At 33.4% G+C, this 15,693-nt stretch overlaps 1 protein-coding gene across 1 annotated transcript in view; it reads right to left on the bottom strand.

Moving 5' to 3' along the window:
• Window positions 1-15,479, bottom strand: part of LOC109072880 (LIM/homeobox protein LMX-1.2-like) — a 48,667-nt gene extending 33,188 nt beyond the window's left edge. Inside the window, exons 1-2 of the mRNA XM_042752189.1 lie at window positions 15,322-15,479; window positions 14,197-14,383 (exon numbers count right to left, since the gene is read on the bottom strand). Coding sequence (XP_042608123.1) covers window positions 14,197-14,383; window positions 15,322-15,388 — 254 coding nt within the window. The 5' untranslated portion in view covers window positions 15,389-15,479. The remainder of the gene's footprint in view (window positions 1-14,196; window positions 14,384-15,321) is intronic.
• Between the last annotated feature and the right edge of the window lie 214 nt (window positions 15,480-15,693).

The raw sequence follows: 15,693 nt of genomic DNA, 5'->3' as shown, positions 1-15,693 counted from the left end.
TTATCGATGTATAATGACAAGAAAGCACGTAAGAACAACAGCATAAATCTGGGACAGACCCCACGAGGGGCGGAGGCTATAAACTACAGCGAGGTCAAAGGAAAATATTTTTGGGAGACACAAGACAAGGAAGCAACTGGATACTGTATCAGCATAAAAACAATAACAAAGGGAAATTGAATTATCCGTCTTGGGGAGCAAAGTTCAACCGCACTGTCAAAGCTGAGGTGTTTATTCAGATGAAAAATGGATCTGTGTTTTATAGTGAATCAATGGGATGATCGCTGATGTGTATTACTGAAGCCTGAAAGCATGCTTAAAAACCAGCCCTAGGTGGTTTGCTGGTCTTAGCTGGTTTGCAATAATGAGGATAGTCTTGTTTAGAGGGACTTTTGAGTGCATATCAGCATAGGTTTTGGAAATTTAAGACATCTGGAAGGAAAAAAATCGATAACAATAGGGGAAATTGGAAAAAAGGTAAACACATGGTCATTGGAAATTTTATAAAAAATAACATTTAAATTTGAAATGACAAAATGTGAATATGTAAATGAGAGAATGATAAAAGAATTTGAATTTTTAGTTGAACTATCCCTTTAAATTTTGTGGGTTTCTTGTCAAAAAGTGAAAATGTAATGAATAAAGAAGGCAAACAATAAAGAACAAATATTTAAAGAACTAGAATTTTTGTAAAGTAAAGCACTTGATCTATTTGCAAATACTATTTTTAACAGCTAAATGACTGTAAAACCTTTTCTGAGAAAACTGCATTTGCAGATATGTATTGTAATTGAAATCTACAAAGATAAACGGATCAAATGTAATATACATTTAAATGTCTATTTTGGAGGATTCTTTTCACTAGACTGAAACAACAAAATAGCCTAAAATCTCAAAATTGACCAGTGCATGAAAAAACATGTTTTTGCTTGTAGTGTCTTGCCTTAAAACAACTAAGAGATCACACTATGACAAGACTGTCTTCATACCGTAAGCTGCATGTGATGACCCAACTCAAGATGCTTTGATGTGGATGCTGCTGGTTCAGATAGTGGGAAGGAACTGACCCAAACCATGTGCCGCACAGACCCGAGATCAGCCCTGAGCATCACACAGGCGCCACGCACAGTTGCAGGTCTCCGCACATCTCCCCCAAAGCGCCTCCATCCACCTCCGTCAAAGCACGATGCTGAAGCCCTGCTGAGAGCAGAAGGCTAGAACGAGGCTCGGTTTACAGGCCATGGCCTGGGGAGGGAGTCTGCACTGCTTTCTTCTTGCAGACATCCAGCCTGGACCCACTACCGAGTAGAGACAAACCCAAGCAGGACCCGTGGCCAGCGGAGAGCCTGGGTGACCTCTGCCAGCAGGGCGAGGTGACGAGCAGCTAAAGCACCACGGCTGAAGAAGGATGGGGCCGCCAGTGGCCTCCAGCAGGTTCCTTTGAGGAGAAAAGTGCCACAGCCTTAGGCCTTAGGGAAGGAAGACTTCATGATCTGGAAAGCTGCACTAAAGCTAAATTCAGAACTGAAGAATTGGATTTCTTAGAATTTACTGAGTGTGAATTTGAATTGAATTGGTCCAGTTCCATTGTTGTTATTGTTATTCTATCTATCCATCTAACCAACCAACCAACCAATATATATATTATTCTATCTATCCATCTATCTATCTATCTATCTATCTATCTATCTATCTATCTATCTATCTATCTATCTATCTATCTATCTATCTATCTATCTATCTATCTATCTATCTGTCTGTCTGTCTGTCTATCTGTCTGTCTGTCTGTCTGTCTCAATTAATTTTAAGTATTCTTCATTGCATTCAAATTTGAAATGCAGTTCTACATCCTGTTTTACACATCAATTCAAATTCAGGAATTGAATTCTAAATTCAGTTCTGATTAGTGCTGTAAAAAGTTGATCACTTGCAGCCAATCTCTCTTCTAGAATCTTAGCAAACCAGACTACAGGATGATTTGGGATAAACACACAAACAACATGTATGGAAACAGAACAAATGTATTGCATCCAGTTGATCCTTTGAGTCAAATCAACTTTTTTTTCTTTCACCTGTAAGATATGTTTAATCTTCACAATGAACCATTTAGTGAAGTCACATTATCCTGTGTACATGTCTAAATCATTCTGTAGCGGATGATTTAAGTAAAGAGGTTTACTCAAGACTGTGCCGGAGTCAAAAAAGTCCACTCACTTTCGATTGCATGTATCAGTTTTGACGCACAACCTTCAAATTTAGCAGAGGGAAGTTACAGGCTATTTCTGGGCTGCTGAGGAGGAAGACATGGCCTACTTTGAGCTGGTCATCAGTACCAGGCATTCCCCTCACACACACAAACTCACTGCGAGATGTTGTAAGGTCATGGACAACAGGCAGAAGAGTTTGCCCTAAATCAACAAGATTTACCCCCAAAAGTTGTGCAACAGCAGTCATGGAGCATGACGATGAGTCACAGAGCTGATGAACCCACTGAGCTCAAACCAGTCTCATATTACTCAGTCTTGGCAGCCTAGCGTCAACAGTTCCCACTGTATATATATTTGCTGAATACACAGTGTGTGCACTACCATTCAAAAGTTTAATGTCAAGCTCTTATGCTCAACAGGGCTGCATTTATTTGATCAAAAATACAGTAAAATTTGTGAAATACTATTACACTTTAAAATACATGATTTAAATGTGAATATATTGTAAAATGCAATATATTCCTGTGATGGAAAGCTGAATTTTCAGCATCATTACTCCAGTCTTTAGTGTTACATGATTCTTCAGAAATCATTCTAATATGCTGATTTGCTGCTCAAGAAACATTTCTGATTATTATCAATGTTGAAAACAAAAGTGCTGCTTCATATTTTTTGGGAAACAATGATAAAAAATTCAGGAATCTTTGATGAATAGAAAGTTCAAACAAACAGCATTTATTCCAAATAGAAATCAACATTATAAATGCATTTCCTGTCAATTTTGATCAATTTAATGCATCTTTTTTTAAAATAAAAGTATTAATTTATTTCAATGAAAAGAAAAATCTTACTAATCTCATACTTTTGCACAGTAATGCATATACAGATGTTTAAAGATATTTAGTTTATATATTTAGATTTAGAACTGATGACAGAACCATTACTAGACTCCAAAATGGTTCTTCTATGACATCATTGCAAAAAAAAAAAAAAAAAAAAAAAAAAAAAAAAAAAAAATCCTTTTGGAAGCTTTATTTTAAAGAGTGAAGGAACCTATATTTTTAAAAGTGTACCGTTAATTTTATAGCATAGACAGAGATAGAAAATTAGGAAGGAATTAGAAATTGTTTCAATTGTTTCTCCAAGACATCAATGTGATTAAATGGAGTACAAATGGAGCTTTTGAGGTCTGCTGAGTGTTGATGGAGAAGTTTAAAGTTCACTGCCTTACACTCTTAATAATAAAGGTGCTTCAAAAGGTTCTTCAAGCAATGCCATAGAAGATTTTTGGTTCCATAAAGAACCATTCAGTCAAAGGTTCTTTAAAGAAACATCTCTTTCTTGCCTTTTTACAATCTGAAGAATTCTTCAGATGTTAAAGGTTCTTTATGGAACCATTTAGACAAAAAGGTTCTTCTATGACATCGTGAAGCACCTTTATTTTTAAGAGTGTAGACACTCACACCTCCGAACCTCCCAAACCCTCCTACCCCGGCCAACATTGTTCTGTGTGAAGCTCCTTCAGGGTCAGGAAACCCGGTTTACAAATCATCTTAAGCTGAAAAAGCACTGGTGCAAGGAGAGCACTGCATGGGTCTTTGCACGGGAGGCATGAAACAAGATCCACAGAACACTTCTCACCGAGTGTTGTTTCTGCAGCCGGGACGGGAAAACGGCGGGCGATCAGCTGCGGTACCAAAACAGAGCGAAGGCTGCGGTTTACTTACGCCTCCTGCCTTCCCTCTCCACAAACTGAAGAGTATTTCGAGGTTCTGAGGGCCTGCTGTGCCCGGGATCCTGGATTTACACCCGGATACACGCCCTGGATGCCCTGATCCCTTTGATAGACAGGGAGCACAGAAGATCTTGCGGTTTCTAATAAAACAGAGCGCTTGGTTTTTACAACGTGACGCCTCTGCTTGCCTCCTCATTTGAGGAGAGTTATGGAGAGTTTGAACAGTGGGCATAAAAAAGACTCATATTTAAAAGGCTCACACTGAGCAGAGACCAAACTCGTTAAATAAACTTTTCATGACATCAGAATATTAATTTCAAATGAGAGAATCACTGGAATGTTTACCATCATTGAGATGCTATTATAGTTTTTATTAATAGTTTGAGTTTGTTTTATTTTTAAATCTTCAATTTTCATTTTTACTTGAAGTTTTAGTAATTTTTTGCTTTTCTAACATGTCTAAATGACTTAAAAATAAGTTGTTTTTTTTATTATGTTTTATTTCAGTTAATGATTATTTTATTTCAAATATCAAAAAAAAAAGAAAAAAAAATTGTGTGTTTTTTTTTTTTTTGTTTGTTCATTAATAACCCTGGTTATTATTACCCACTGGTTTCATTCAGGTCCCAGATATTACAGTGAATTTTAAGTTGTGACCTAACCAAAAGTAACAAAATCCCCTTTAAACTTTCAACTGTTATTATTACTATTCATCTGTTTCAGTCACATGACTTTTTCCACTCATCCTCCATATTTATGACTATCAGTAATAGTGGTGGTTGAAAAAACACATCAGCGGAGATGCCAACAAAAAATGTTGATAACTGGATTTGATCCATATCAGGTCTTTGAAAATATACTATATAATATGTTATAATATGTTATAAAACACATATATACATTTTAAATATATAAGTTCACATGATTGGGGTCGGTAAGTGTCTTCTGCTCACCAAGTCTGCATTTACTGGATCAAAAATATAGTAATACTGTGAAATATTATTATAATTTAAAATAACTGTTTTCTGTTTGAATATATTCCCGTGATCAAAACTTAATTTTCAGCATCATTACTCCAGTCTTCAGTGTCACATGATCCTTCAGAAATCATTCTAATATGCCAATTTGCTGCTTAAGAAACATTTCTTGATATTATCAATGTTGAAAACAGTTGTGCTGAATAGCCCTAAATATGCATGGGAAAAGTCATGCTACTGAAACAGATAAATATATCGCATGAACACCCAAGCATCGAAAACCAGGCCTGATATTGTTCTGTAATAACGAAAGTCTTGTCTGTTGTTGGACGGGACGGTTGAGGAAGCTCAGAAGTGTAAGGGAATGTGGTTTAGAGGCGGTCTCCTGCAGACCACCTGTCAGCCCTGCATTAGTTCTGACCCATCGGAGGTCAACGCAGGGGGAGGCTGTGGAGCACCTGAGCTCCAAATAATGAGCTTCTTCTCACTCCATCTGTTTAACAGACATTCAGTAAATAAAGGCCCGTGGATGCTGGAATCCACCTGCTATGAGACTGATTTGCTACGCAGGACAGAAGGACAGCAGAACGACACAAAGATGCATCTTACAACTGAGGTTCTGTCTGATTAAACTGTACCAATGAATAAAAATATTCTTAATAAAACTCACATGGCAATGCATCTGCAAATTACAAGCACTTAATTGTTTTTTTTTTTTTCTGCAGGTGCATGGGACAAAAATGCACAACTTGTGTGCACCACGCAGTGTTTTTTTAGACTCTAATATAAAAATGATATATTTCATTATAAATGTAATATAAAAAAATGTAAACAATATTATATAAAAATTCTATAAAAATATATTTAAAATTATGTAATATGTAAGGGATTGCATCACAACAAAAATATAAAAAAAAAATAAAATGATATGATAGCTGGCATATAAACAAATAAAAAACTATTTAAAAAAACATCATCACACAACAACAAATAAACCAAATAGTTATAGGAGAAACATAAAGCTGGCAATTAAAAAACTAATTATCAAACCAAAAAAAAAAAACAAAAAATAAAAAAAAAAGTCAAAGTAAATTTTAAATAAACCTGATAAAAAAAATCTTTAATGGGTATCAACAAAATAAACTGTGGTGACTGGTCAATAAGAATCAAGTTTATTTGATGGTTGTTTACTTTGCATGCTCAGATTTAGTACACTAGCATGCACATTGCAAATTCTTTTGTTTTGTTTTTGTTTTGAAAATCCAACCAAACTGTGGTTAAAGACTTCAAGTCCTTACGAGGACTTTGGAGGAAACCTCCAAAACTCTTAAAATGAGAATATTTAAAGCTTTAGGTGACTGAAAGATTTGCTCATTCACTACAATGCATTCTGTAATTAAACTGGAAAATGATGCCTACATGCTCCAATCTTGAAAAACAAAAGGCAGCTTAAACACACATGTGTGTGCGTCTTAAGCCTCACAATATCAATCTCATGTTCTCTTATTTGGTTTAGGAACAGAGTCACAGGGGGGCTTTTCCAGAACCCCTCCTCTTCCATTCCATATTGTTTGGTCGCTTCTTTCTTTGCCCTCATTCTCCACACGAATAAGTGGATTAGGGAACAGGCTTCCGGTGGGCACAAAGCGATGGGGAGCTCAGTGTCACAGTCAGTGATAAAAGTGTGGAGCTCAGCTCTACAGCCGGGGCGGAAACACGGGGGTCATACTGCTAATCCCATTATAGGAAGAAGAGACCACAAGAAAGACAGAGGGAATCTGGGTGGTGCACGGGACAAGAAGGAGTTTAGGGGCCCTACAAGGAAAAATGTAACGTTCCTAGAGAGCTCAGTAAACTGGAGTTCTCAGAAATCTCAACTCTGTCGCATGTTTCTCCTAAAGTCCTTTGGAGAAGTAAAAACAGATGCAAATAAGACTTAAAAAGATATTAAATGAATGGATAGCAGCTCAGATTATCTGATTTTGGGTGAATTTGATTATGAATGTTTGAATTCATACTGAAATCTCTGTCAGAAGATCTCAACTCACAGTGTTAGTCATGAAGAATACAAATATGTCATTTGCCATCTTGAATCAGAGACTCACATTCTACCTTAATATGAATTTAAAAACATTAATTCAATATAAATAATATTATATATATATATATTTATGATTATATATATATATATATATATATATATATATATATATATATATATATATATTTTGATTATTTGATTATTTTTACTTTTTACATAATTTTTTTTTTTTACATTTTATACATTTTTTATTATATATATATATATATATATATATATATATATAGATATATATATATATATATATATATACTATAAATAATATTATATATCTATATATCTATATATATATATCTATATATATATCTATATATATATATATATATATATATATAGATAAAAATATATATATATATATATATATATATATGCTGTATATGAACACAGACACATTTTATTTACATATGTAAAAATATCTGAATTTAAATAAAATAAATAAATAAGTTAAATAAAACAAATAAAAATAAAAAGATTACTGGAGTACGCTTTACCAGAAAATACTATTTCAGTCTTCTAGTCTTTTACTTCAAAATGTCATGTTTCATTCAATGTTACTGTTTCTTTAAAAAAAAAAAAACCTCTGTTTTCTATCAATTTTTGAGTGAAAATTGCTTCTACACCATTTTTTTCAGTAAAAAAAAATATTTTTAATGTATTTATTTATTTATTTGTTTTTTGGAACCTTTGATCATTTTTTCAAGATTCTTTGAATAAAATGTTAAAAACAGCATTTATTAAAAACAAAAATCTTTTTTAACACTACACACTAATGTTAAAAAAGTCAAATTTTTTTTTTTAAATAATACTTTTATTTAGAAAGGATATGTTATACTGATAAAAAGTGATAGAAACTTATAATTTTACAAAAGCTTTCTATTTTGAACAAATGCTTTTTATTAATTCTTCATCTAAGAATCATGAAAAAAAGTATCAGAGGTTCGGAAAAAATGAAGCAGCCCTGTTTTGAACATTGATGATAATAATGAATGTTTCTTGAGCAGTAAATCAGCATTAGAATGATTTCTGAAGATCATGTGTCACTGAAGACTGGAGTAATGATGCTGAAAATTCAGCTGCGCATCACAGGAATAAATTACACTTTAATGAATATAAAAACAGAAAATTGTTATTTAAAAATAGTAATAATATTTAGCCTTGCCCTCAATTTAATCTCATTGCTGCCTAGGAGAAAGAACTGCAAGATCTCATAGAAGTGGTAGAAAAGTGGCTTGCAAACACTGTAAGTCATCTTGGGGAATGTGCCACACCGAGCTGCTGCTGAGACGCGTGTGTTTCTGCATGTCTGCAGACTCTCACACGTTCCTGAGAGTTTCTCTCTCCTCAAATGCTCCGAGCGCAGCACCCTGCTCCCCACACACGGCTAGAATGTGAGAGGAGGGTGCGAGAGCAGGCCTGCAGGTACACAGCACCTGGGTGGAAGCACTTGACAGAGCCTTGCCAAGCTCTCCTCACAGCTGGGTGACAGCAGCAGCAGCGAGAGGTGATGTTTGAACAGACATTCCAGCCCAGAAAACCACAGAGACACACGGAGCAACATAGAAACGCGGAGAAAGACAAACCAATAGCACCAAAATCAATTCAGCAAAAACTGCAAAGTTGATGAAACACTCTAATCTGGTTTTAAACACACAATAGTTTCCAACCAGCATCACTGAAAGATCACAAACATCAACCAGATCATCAAACTCACCTATTAATGGAAAAATAAGTAAATCAAAATGCTACAGGGCCATATGAAGTGTGTGTGTGTGTGTGTGTGTGTGTGTGTGTGTGTGTGTGTGTGTGTGTGTGTGTACACCTTTATTTATTTAAAATATATTATATACATATAGAAATGTTTATATTGTACATATTATATGTATATTTCTATATACTATATATATATATAAAACCAATAACGATATTGTATTTTAAGTATAAGTATTCTAGACAGCCATGGGATATAGTTCTAAAATAAATAAATAAAAAGTGTATACATCTTTGAAGAATTCAAAAATATATGATTATACATGACATATATATGATAGACTTGTATAATGTCTAAAAATATGTTCATATACTTGATGAATACAAATTATATGTATAATTTTTCCAATATAAATATATTCAAATATATAAAATGTATGACTATATAATACTGTTACAATTATATTTAATAAAATAAAATAATAAATACTGTATATATATTTTTTACTAATCAGAATATTGTATTTTAAGTATAAGTATTATAGAGTGATAAAGTGAAATTTATAAATAAATGTGCATATATATATATATATTATGAAGAATTCAAATAATATATACTTTTATTAGATATGAAATGCATATTATATATATATATATATATATATATATATATATATCTATATATATATATATATATATATATATATATATATATATATGATGATGATATGTATAAAAATGGTTATACACTTGATGAATACAATATATATATATATATATATATATATATATATATATATATTTTTAATAGATATAATTTGTGTGTGTGTGTGTGTGTAATAGAGAGAGAGAGAGAGAGAGAGAGAGAGAGATCATTATAGATAGTCATGGTGTATAGATAAGGTAAATAAATTTTTCAATTTTTTTTCAATATTTATATGTACACAATAAACTACACCTGACTCTCAGCCTACCAAGAAAGAAAGAAAAGAAAAGCAAAGAAAAAAGAAAAGAAAAATGCAAAGAAAAAAGAAAAGAAGAAAAGAAAAAAGCACAGAAAAAACAGAAAGAAAAGAAAGAAAGAAAGAAAGAAAGAAAGAAAGAAAGAAGCAGAGGGGTTGAGATGAGCCAGAGGAGAAACACACAAACACACCCTCAGCTCCTCCCTGTGCTCACACACATCCGTTATCACATTAATAGGATATTGCACGCTTTGTTTAGTTATTGTTTCTTATCAGATATTGTTTGTTATCTGATCAGACTAAATGTTCTGGTTTTTATTTGTCAAGCAAATTGTTTCTTGCTCATGCATTAGTGCACACTCTCACCAAATGGTGAGAAAAGGTTTAAAATAAAAAGAATAAGGTACATGTGGGAGACAAGCACAATCTTAAACATGACATTATTCAATTTATATTGATCTGTTAATTACCCTGTTTCAAACAGTTTGCATAATCTATATGCATAACATTAAAATACTGTATATATCTGCTGTTTAATGTTTCATTAACACATTACAAGAATTGTCTAAATTAAAAAAAAAATTACATCTTTTGAATTATGCCAATGACGCCGAGAGTGAAGGTTTTTGTTATACAATATGGCACTGTCTTTTCTCAGATATTTAAATGAGATTTTCATTGGAAAGCTGACATGTACATGTTTGTCAAGCTTTGTTAATATACGCAGAACAGGAATCTGCTTGTCAACACTAAATAAAGGGAATCACTCAAAATATGTCTACAGATTATATAATGTTTTAAACACAGTAACCTAGTCCCCTAAAAAGTATGTGGATTAAAACACACTTTACAAGTATTTTTTATTGCATTAAAATTGTCAAAAGGTTTGACTTCGGTTGATTAAAAGTAAATGAGCAAAAATGGTGTAGAAAAGTGAAGGTAGAACTGCATGTGTTTGATATTTTGTAAATGCAGTGATTTTAAATTCTGAGCAAATACTTTAGAGGCCAATGATGGAAAGGGCTAGAGAAGCGAACGTCTAATTCCCACATCATTTCTGAAGGGCTTAATAAGTGTGTTTGTTGTTTCTGTAAACGGAGATATTTCTCTGAGCATCAGAATCTAAACAGAGCAGAAAGGAGAGTTGAGGAATTCCTGCTCTCAGTATCTTCTTCAGCTAGACCTGATCAAATCCAAAACTGAGAAGAGAATTCAAAAAGCCACGATTAAACCATTCAAAAGTTTTGAAAGAGACTTTGTGTGTATGTATATGTTCCCTAAGGGTCCAGCAGTGGTTGTGAAGTGGCAAATTTTTTTTTTCACTCATATACCGAGGCCTATAGCTCCGTTTACAGCCCCTTTGGGATTGGGTTTCTGCCATGACAGCGGTTCTGGAAAACTTGTTCTTTAGCGCATTTCTAGTCAAAACTAAATTGTGTGTGCAAAATATTCAACAATACCTACCCATCAATTAACTGTTTTACACCAACATGCATCAAATCACATACAAATCATGTATAGAAATTATAATAAATTCAAAAAAAGCATACTGTTACCATACTATCACATCAAAATTTTTAATATATGTGACCCTGGAGCACAAAACCAGTCTTAAGTTGCTGGGGTATATTTTTAGCAATAGGCAAAAAAAACACTGTATCGGTCAAAATTATCGATTTTTCTTTTATACCAAAAATCATTGGGATAAAAATCCAACCTCAAAATACATCAAAATATAATGTAAATATCTCAACACAAACATATCAAAACTTTAATTTTTGATTAGTTATATGCATTGTTAAGAATTCATTTGGACAACTTTAAAGGCAATTTTCTCAATATTTAATAATAATTTTTTTTTTTGCACCCTCAGATTCCAGATTTTCAAATAGTTGTATCTCGGCCAAATATTGTCAGATCCTAACAAACTTTTTCAATGGAAAGCTAATTTATTCAGCTTTCAGATTATGCATAAATCTCAATTTAAAAAAAAAACTGACACTTAAGACTGGTTTTTGTGGTCCAGGGTCACATATATGATTCAAAGATTAAATAAGTAAATAAAATAATCTCTCTCTTTTTCTCTCTCTCTATATGTACATACATGTATTTTCATAACCAAGAAAAAAGCTTTAAAAACAATCAAAAAATGGCTGTGTTGAGTTCCATACTGTCAGATCAAAATATTAAATGCACCACTAAAAAGAAACTCCTGTAAAATTAGCAACACTGAATAAATTCATAATCGTAATGATCTTGGCTATTATGGGACAAAATATGCTGTTAAACTGTATTAAGTTTCAGCGTGTCGTTTCATGTCATGAGCTGAGCCTGAAATCAACACAAAAGGTCACACGTTCCAGCTATAACACTAACTTAATAAAAAACAAACCTAACAACAAAACACAAAAAAAAACTTTCTCATCAAAAAAAACACCGCAGGTCAATAACACAACTACAAACTTTCTCATCATAACCAAGCATGGGTTAGAGCGATGTTCAGAGGATGCTTCTGCTATTGCACATTTGAAAATCATTACATCACTGTCTGTCCCTTCAAACGATGGCTATATGTGCGTCTGCAGCGCTGTGGACAGTAAAATACACACGAAACACCTCTAGTTCTCACTTAAATGAAGCTCATCACATTAACTACAGAATAAGCGTGTTCCACTAACATCTGACAACCATAAAGTGTCCAAGTGCTTCATTTTGAACAGTATATCTACTGTTTTATCATTCAAAAACCTAACAAGGAAACATAAACATTGTAATGTAAAAATTGCAGACTTATTTCAACATACTGGATGAGTTATTAAATTTAGATACATCTCCACAAGTGACAGCACAGAGAGCTTTACTGTTCGACTCATTACATGAGTGTCTGTCAATTAGAGCGAGTTAAGCATGGAGGTGTGTGAGTGTGTGTGTGTGTGTGTGTGTGTCAGTCTTAGTGTGTGAGTGTGTGTGTGTGTGTGTGTTTTGTGGCTGTCTGTGGTGCTTGTTAATCACTCTTAAATGAGAGTCATAAAAAGCAGGCCGGTTGTGAATAAAGAGCACTAAATACCTCATCACTGCTTTATAAATACTACTGTGAAAGAGACATATAACAGGCGTATACACACTGTTAAAGCCACTTTGGGGACGGATATGTAGTATGTAAAGTTTCATTTTGCAATGGTATGAAATTGTGTAAGAGACAAATAAATATAATTCTGCTACAATTATCTCAGTGTAAACTGTGTCTAGCGTAAATGTTCTTCCAGTAACATTAATAGAACACTAGTTCAAATTTATCTGGTCTTTAATAATGTTCTCAAAATGTTAGCATAAAAACGTTATTTATACATTGTTCACGGATTTAAAAAAAAAAAATCTGAAATGTTTTAGTTAGATTTTTTTGTTTAACATGTTTTAAATGTTACTACTTGTTTCAGAATGTTCAGAGAACATTCAAAAGTAACATTCTAATACTGTTTGGAAAATGATACAATGGAATGTTCCCTTCAGGTTCGCATAACCAAGAAAAAAAAAACGTTTTAAAAACATTTTAAAAACTGGACATATGGAACGTTTCAGAAATAACGTTTTTATGACTTAGCGGGAACGTCTTAAAACATATGTTTGTAAGCTGGGAATTTACATATTTCCTTTAATAGTATAGACGTGTAAAAGCTAGATAAGCTCTGAACTCTGCAACAACAAGTCAAGTTAACTAGCAGCATTTTACCTGCAAATCTATACAAAGAAAAAAAGAAGTGCGGCTTTTATAAAGTCAACATTATAAAGTCTGTGTGACTGAATACATAAAAGTAATTTAAAAGACAAATATAGACTAGAAATGGTTCTACTTGCTCACGAGGCCTTGTGAAAAACTGCTCGCTGTCACGTCGACTGAGACACCGTGACGTCAGACGCTGTCTAATAACGCGATAATGTCGCGATGAGTGAAGAAGGGGTTTCAGGACTTGGGCAAAAAAGTCAAATGATTCTGTTGACAAGCCACTGAACACTAGACTCTCACTTACTGTACAACACACCACGAGCTCTGTGATTTCTGCATAGACTACTGACACACACACACACACACACACACAATAACGAAAACGGCAGGAAGAACGAGATTTATTATTATATGTTTAGCATTATATCGCAATTCTCACTGTGAGAATGATTTATTTTTTATTGTAGACTTTAACACACAAATAATTAATCTAGACATAGCCCTACTAATAATAATAAGCCAATAATAATAATAATAATAATAACAATAATTAGAATTCTTGTTCTTATTGGCGTTATCGTTATTTGCTAGAACACTAAAATGATAATAAGTTATCGAAATACCAACAGGACTAAGGCTATATCGATAAATATTATTATGCACAAAATCCTTTTGGAAAAAAGTTAAACAAAAATTGTAAATATTTGCTTCGAAATATTTTTTGTTGATTGTTAAAAGCGCAAACTGACGCACATGACCTGAGATGAGTGAACCAGCTCTTACTGTTGGTAGTCGTGTTTGCAGTAGAGTTTGTGGTCTCTGGAGTAGCAGCTCATGGTGAGGAGCTGCTGACACACCGAGCACTGCAGACACTCCTCGTGCCACGAGCTGTCGTTCACGCGCAGGAGGAAGCGATCCGAGATCGGTCTGTGACACCCTTCACACACACTCTGATGGACACAGTCTGAACCTGACAACACACAACCGATACACATCAGAAACATCCGCTGCACAATTAAAGAAAATAATAATAATAAAAATCTTACGCATAAACAAATAAATGCGAGATACATTTATGAACTCGTTTTCTAAAGTACACTGAAAAATATAGTTTCTTTAAGTAATCAGAGTGAAAATGTGCTGTTGTTATTTTAAGGAGTTATTTCTATCCGACACTTTAAACAAATATTTTGTTGACTATACGTAATTGGGTAAATTGCGACATTTAGCCTTATTTAACACACGAAATTGTATTTAAATAATAATAATATTATATATAAGCTACTTTAAATATATAGAGTATATATATATATCTATATATTATATATATAATGTTATATACGTATATATATAAAAAATATTTTAAATTATGTTATACCAAAGAAAATTATTAAATCTAATTTACTGGCTTAAAATAATAATAATAATAATAAAATAAAAATATTTTACTGTGTTCATTTTGAATATACACGCGAGTACATTGAAAATAAAATTAAACTAAATATTTGTGTTACATTTTCTGCCTAGGTTGTTATTATTTAATACGTTTTTTGTTTGTTTGTTTGTTTGTTTGTTTACAAAAGTGGCAGTATACAAAATGCCTCATATTTCCATTTCATATTCGCTCCAGAACAACTGATGAAACACCAATAACAATTATATTTTGTGAAGCTGTTTTTAATCACACATCGTTATTGCTACAGCAATGAATTAGGCTATAATAAACACATTTAGTCTAGTATTTTTAATATGTGTAATGTTCACAGGAAATTTACAAGCGCTGTAAAAACGCGAGAAGGTGCACATTTATCTGATCTGACCGGTAAAACCATAACTTAACACCTGACCTAGTTAAACTAGACGAGACATACATCTATCATTCATTTCTGTCATTAAAAAGAAACTCACCCAGCATCACTCCCAGAGTCTCTGCTCCTGCTCTCAACTGATCTTCAATTTTGATTCCGTCCAACATATCCGATGTGTTGCAGGACAGCGACTCTCTGCTGACCTGTTGCAGTGTCCAGAATAAGTGCAGAACAGCAGCAGGCGGACCGTGACGAGACAGAAACTAAAAGTAAACTATCTAGTCTCGCTTTGCTTTGGCTGTTCTACAAGACGAGAGCAAAACACATGGTGTTTTTTGGAGTGCGAGGTGTTCAGCAGATCAGTGACGGTTCTTCATATCGACAGAAACGATATGAAAGCGTCCAGTGAGAGCTTCCTGGTCTAAAGGCAGATCCTCTGATAATCCTGTGAGCTCCTCACGGAGTGTTCATG

The sequence above is a fragment of the Cyprinus carpio genome, chromosome A5 (assembly GCF_018340385.1).
Source record: "Cyprinus carpio isolate SPL01 chromosome A5, ASM1834038v1, whole genome shotgun sequence".
Taxonomy (NCBI): Eukaryota; Metazoa; Chordata; class Actinopteri; order Cypriniformes; family Cyprinidae; genus Cyprinus; species Cyprinus carpio.
This window is presented reverse-complemented; position numbering and strand designations above follow the sequence as displayed.